The following is a 5,060-nucleotide window of genomic DNA, read 5'->3' as shown; positions in this document are numbered from 1 at the left end:
GAGGCAACAACTTTTCCAAAAGTTGCTATCAATTTTTCTTGGACGGTACCTCCTCTTTTGTCTTTCTTTAACTTACTTGCAGTAGTGACATGATGATGATGGTGCGAGTATGAAACACTTTCTCATCATGCGACTGGTTGTATATGCGTCAGAGTTGAAATAAATTCACTTTTAAGTAATTCAGGTGTGTAATAGGTCGTCACAATATTTTAAGCCTGTAATTGACTTTTCGTGACAAGTTCGGGGCTGAATTTATGCCTTTTCTCTTACTCAGATGTTTGCCAATAATACTTTGTGCGCACTGGGTAAACCCTCCACTGTGTAATAACATGCAAACTATCATACAGATACAAACCGCATTAGACAAGTCTTGTACGACAAACTCGATTCAAAAGACATTGTGGGGGATCGAATTCGGGTCATTCATGTAGAGACCCACCTTCCATACTAACTGAGACATTCCAAAGGACGCTAGCTATTATTTTGATGATGATCGACTATTTATGTCAATTGCTCATTCTTTTTTTTTCCATTAAAAAGTACATTGATTTTTTTTTTGTCACACGGTTAATAAGAAAATTTTCAAAAAAGAAAAGTTTAATTCGGACTTAGATGTCAGTTCCATTTGCTTGTTTTGCACATCAACGGGTCAGTCGGGTCGGTCGGGTCAGAGGATCCTATATAAATCCCGAGATTCGAGAAACGGCTTTTTACCGCCATTTTCAAACAAAAATTCAAATAACGCAACATTACTACTGCAGTAGCAGATGAACCAGAGAGAAGCTTCAATTCGAAATTTTCATGCTTGGGTTTCGATTCCATAGGAGCCGTACATTTTTCACCAGAGATTTTCGAATTCGTGGAGGTTATGTAGAATTTCTACAGCTCTATATTCGTTTTCGAATCTCGCGATTTGGTATTGAATTGAAATTGTTTGATTTCGTTTATTTCTTCTCTGTGATTTTCAGGTTGAGTTTTCAAATTGGCGATTTTGTATCTTCGAAGTACCGATTTTGTTCTGATTTATTCAAATTCTGTAAGTACGATGCAAAATAAATCTTGCTCTCCCTATTTTTTTTTATTTTGTTTGTAATATTTTGTTGATTTTGTGTATATTTCTTCAGTGATTGCAGATTTGTTTCGTTTCAAGGTTTCGGATCAAAATTTTGCTGATAAGCTAGTTATTGAGCTCGTCTGAAGGTGAAAATTTGTTGCTCAATCACTTGATATTCTGATTTATCTGTTTGGCGGCTTGAAAATTATAGGATCGAAACTTTACCTATTCTTATTTTAGCTTTCCTACTGACAGGATCTGGAAAATTTGTCATAAACTGAGTGTTGTACACTATAAGTGAAGTAGCTGACTGCTGGTTAGTTAAATTTGCTGATACTTAGTTATCTCGGTTCATGCTATTCGTGATGTTTTTCTTCATTGAAAGTTGAGTATTCATCAACATGTATAAAACTGATTTTTCAATACATAAGCAGCAAGTAATTTCACGTGATAGTTAACTTGCTTTTCTACATTTATCAAAGCAAGTTTTGTGTCTTTCCTGTTAGTTTTCTTCGGCTATCCAAGTATGAACCCTGATATTTCAACAGTTTATATGAAGATAGAGGTTTCAGCTATGGATATTCTAGCTCTTAAGTGGATTGTCTTTTTGTGTCATTTGAGATGCAAAGTTTGTTCAGCAGTGTTGTCAACTTTGTAGTAGGGATAATTAATCAGTTCTCATTTACTATTGCTGAGTCCAAGGCTATAGAAATGCATGGGATCAGAAAAGTTATGCTCAGAATTTTTAATGATTACAGAACTTTGTATAATGTGCTATGAAATTGACAATCATCTCTGAAGGTTGAGATGAGATGCAATGCTTGCTGGCGAGAACTGGAAGGACAGGCCATCACTACCACCTGTGGCCACATCTTCTGTATCCTAGTTTTGTATGTGTTCCATATGTGTTCTGTGCGCATTCCATCCTCCAGAGAATGTCTTAGCGGTCGATGAAGTAAAGTTAAAATCTTGGGAATCAAGGTTCGATTCCAGCAGAGGTGACACTAAATCCCATCCGCCATTGTCTTGGTGGGAAGAGTTATCTGCTACTATACTGGTGGTAGGTAACAGGTACTTGAAGGCTCATTTGATGTGTGTGGAAGCTAGCATGGCTACCACCGTAATCCATAAAAAGGAATAGTGTTCCCATATAGGCATGTATGATTGCGCAGTTTTCTCATTGACATGATTTTGTTGTACAACTGCTATGATTCCTTAACAACGTTAATAGGTCAGACCGATGCCAGTAAGATTCTCAGCAATGATGCTGCTTGTCCTATTTGTGATCAAGTTCTCTCTAAAAGGTTAGTGCTATCTGGTATCACTTTCATCAAGTGTTGTTTCGTTCACCTAAAATGATTGATTTTGCAAAAGGTATATCCTAAATTTGCATTTTCTCTAAGTTCTTGTCCCTTTCTCCTTTTGATTTGTTTTTCTAAATCTTTTTTTTGGTGTGTTTTGGGGGGGTGGGGGTAGGGGGGTGTTCAGTATGACACTTCCGGAATATTGATTTTGTTTTCCATTGCTGCATTTTATATATTAATTAGGTTGTAAGTTTACTTCTAATAGCATTTTCTAATCACTCAGAGTAATTTGTAGAATCTTGTCAAGGCTGTTATGTAACCCAGCCTCTGATATTTTTGTTTCAGTCTCATGAAACCTGTGGATGTCAATCCAAGTGATGAATGGATAAATGTAAGCACACATTTATGAAAGGGTACATTTACAGTGGCCTAATCATATTTGTTTCTAACTCATTTCTTAATCAGCATCCTAGTTAAAATTTGTTCACACCCTCATGCAGATGGTCATGGCTGGAATTACACCACAGATATGTATCCTTCATCGTCTGTCCTGTGTTGCCACATCTGTTCTATTCAGTTTTATTTTTAAAACATAGTGAAGTTGGCTTAATAATATTAACATACTACTTCCCAAAGTTGATGTAGGGTAACAATATCTTTACAGAATGGTATTTTGTTAGCTTCACTACTTTCTCCTTAATCACACCCAGTAATGAAGAGTGCCTACAGAAGTGTGATGTTCCACATTGGGCAAAAGGAATTGGAAATGCAGTTCAAGATGAACAAGATAATAGCTCAATGCCGTCAGAAATGTGAGATGATGCAGGAAAAATTCTCTCAAAAATTGGAGCAAGTGCATACTGCATACCAGAAGGTGGCTAAAAAGTGCCAAATGTTGGAACAAGAGATTGAGACCTTATCTAAAGACAAGCAGGAACTCCAAGAAAAATTTGCTGAGAAATCCAGGTTCATCTTACAGTACATAAAGCAGATTCTATTTGTCCCAAGTAAAAAATTAAGAAATCCAGTGGAACTGCAAAGTTCTCTATTATCCACTATAATCTATTAACTGGGGAGGTTGCAAAGTGTGCTGTGGTTTACTACTGAAATATGCTATCTTTGGTACGTGCTCTCAGAAATAACATAGGTTTCTACTGTCAGGCAAAAAAGAAAACTTGATGAAATGTATGATCAGTTGCGAAATGAATACGATTCAGTAAAGCGCACAGCCATTCAGCCAAGTAATTTCTTTTCAAGAGCAGAGCCTGATTTGTTTGCAAATCCTGCTAATATGATGGACAACAGAGATACTATGAGAAAAGGTAACTCATTTTGTATTTAGAACAGTCACATGGCACATGTGAGGCTGGTGTCATTTGAACAACACGATTTGTTCGTCTTAGTGCATGAATAGTTGAATACTCATTCTCAAAATTCTTTGAATTTTGGGTTATTTCTCTCTCAAAGCTGCATTAACCTTTTAGCAAAACATTAGTCGACTCATTTGTCGCAGATTGGTCGGTTCTCACTCCTGAAACTCCAGGACCAAGAGAAGACATGTGGCCTCCAACAAGACAGAATGGTTCCAACTCTGGCCCTTTCGATAGTGGCTCCCCTGCAAGACAGTCAGCAGTACCAGTGGATGCTGGAAACAGAAGAGCAGGTGCACATCCTATGCTTGGCGTTGCAACTGGAGCAAGCAATCCCTCAATGACCCTTAGGAATCTCATCCTATCACCAATTAAGAGACCTCAACTCTCCCGCAACAGACCGCAGATGTTCACGTAAGCCCCAAACTTCAAATCCAATAAACTAATACGTGAGAACAAACTTTTTACAAACATTTGGTTTTCCAGGTTTTAAGTTTGGAGATCTTTCAATTCCAATAGTGTGGAGAAAAATATACTTGAGATGCAACTATGGACAAGGTTTCCTTGACATTTTCATTGAGAAATTTTGCTGTGAATTAAAGTGCCAGATATTGAAATGCTTAGCTGACCTTTCTTTTGTGGTGGGAAAAGTAAAGATGATGTAGAGTAATGTTTCATAGTTTACAAACAAATGGATGATGTGATATGCGTTACAGTTTAATATAGTTGTAACTTTTCTTGCACTACTTAAGTGTAGCATATGCGTCTTTCATACTTGAGGATTCAAAAGTTACTAGTCTGGAAAATGGAAACACTGTCTTCCTTGTGCTGTAAATTGGCAGTACTCTTTAGATTACATGCTGCTAACCTACAATAACGTTTTATTGTTGTCGTTTGTTTTTATATGATTTCGTGATTGGAATTGGAACTTTTGGGAGTGATTGGCTTTTACATACACAGACTTGCACCAAATGTGACACAAGATTGTATTAATTTATCACGATCAAGTGATGAATAGAGGTGATATACCTTCCCTTACATTGCCAGAATTCTTCTCTAATGTATATCTGACAAATGGAATTAATAGTAGTGATAGAGAAGTTAAAAGAGCGAATAACAATAAACAAGAATGTAAATAAGGAGAAATTGCTCTTTATGTAAAATGAAAGAACTGTATTGTATATATGTAAGTAATTGTCAATTTATCTTTAAATATTTTTCTTACAAATATGTATAATTAAGTCTCCTGATCACATGACATTATTGGATGGCATGAAAGCCAAGATGATAAGAAGTAGAAAAATGAAAATAGGTATCAACAACAGCATGAAT

The 5,060-nt window shown here is 36.4% G+C and overlaps 1 protein-coding gene across 5 annotated transcripts; it reads left to right on the top strand.

Moving 5' to 3' along the window:
- Positions 1-660: 660 nt before the first annotated feature.
- Positions 661-4,474, top strand: LOC129890410 (E3 ubiquitin-protein ligase CCNB1IP1 homolog). Of its 5 annotated transcripts, none has more exons than XM_055965966.1 (12): positions 661-865; positions 969-1,036; positions 1,125-1,200; positions 1,310-1,370; positions 1,856-1,931; positions 2,286-2,358; positions 2,704-2,749; positions 2,859-2,889; positions 3,069-3,324; positions 3,520-3,680; positions 3,902-4,142; positions 4,215-4,474. In XM_055965966.1, the coding sequence occupies exons 5-12, from the start codon at positions 1,862-1,864 to the stop codon at positions 4,219-4,221; spliced, it is 885 nt and encodes a 294-aa protein (XP_055821941.1). In that variant the 5' UTR covers positions 661-865; positions 969-1,036; positions 1,125-1,200; positions 1,310-1,370; positions 1,856-1,861; the 3' UTR covers positions 4,222-4,474. The 5 variants fall into 5 exon arrangements, with proteins under 5 accessions (XP_055821941.1, XP_055821937.1, XP_055821942.1 ...); XM_055965962.1 differs by having other exon boundaries at positions 3,872-4,142; XM_055965967.1 differs by lacking the exon at positions 4,215-4,474 and having other exon boundaries at positions 3,902-4,146.
- The last annotated feature ends 586 nt before the right edge of the window (positions 4,475-5,060 follow it).

This window comes from Solanum dulcamara, chromosome 5 (genome assembly GCF_947179165.1).
Source record: "Solanum dulcamara chromosome 5, daSolDulc1.2, whole genome shotgun sequence".
NCBI lineage: Eukaryota > Viridiplantae > Streptophyta > Magnoliopsida > Solanales > Solanaceae > Solanum > Solanum dulcamara.
Note: the sequence above shows the minus strand (reverse complement) of the source record. Positions and strands in the feature narration are given on the sequence as shown.

What these genes read in the sequence shown, in the direction of transcription:
- LOC129890410 (XM_055965962.1), top strand. Translation starts at nt 1,862, where the DNA reads ATGAGATGCAATGCTTGCTGGCGAGAACTGGAAGGACAGGCCATCACT. An exon ending in GATCAAGTTCTCTCTAAAAG is followed by an intron (nt 2,359 to 2,703) that starts GTTAGTGCTATC and finishes TTTTTGTTTCAG; the next exon opens with TCTCATGAAACCTGTGGATG. An exon ending in CAAGTGATGAATGGATAAAT is followed by an intron (nt 2,750 to 2,858) that starts GTAAGCACACAT and finishes ACCCTCATGCAG; the next exon opens with ATGGTCATGGCTGGAATTAC.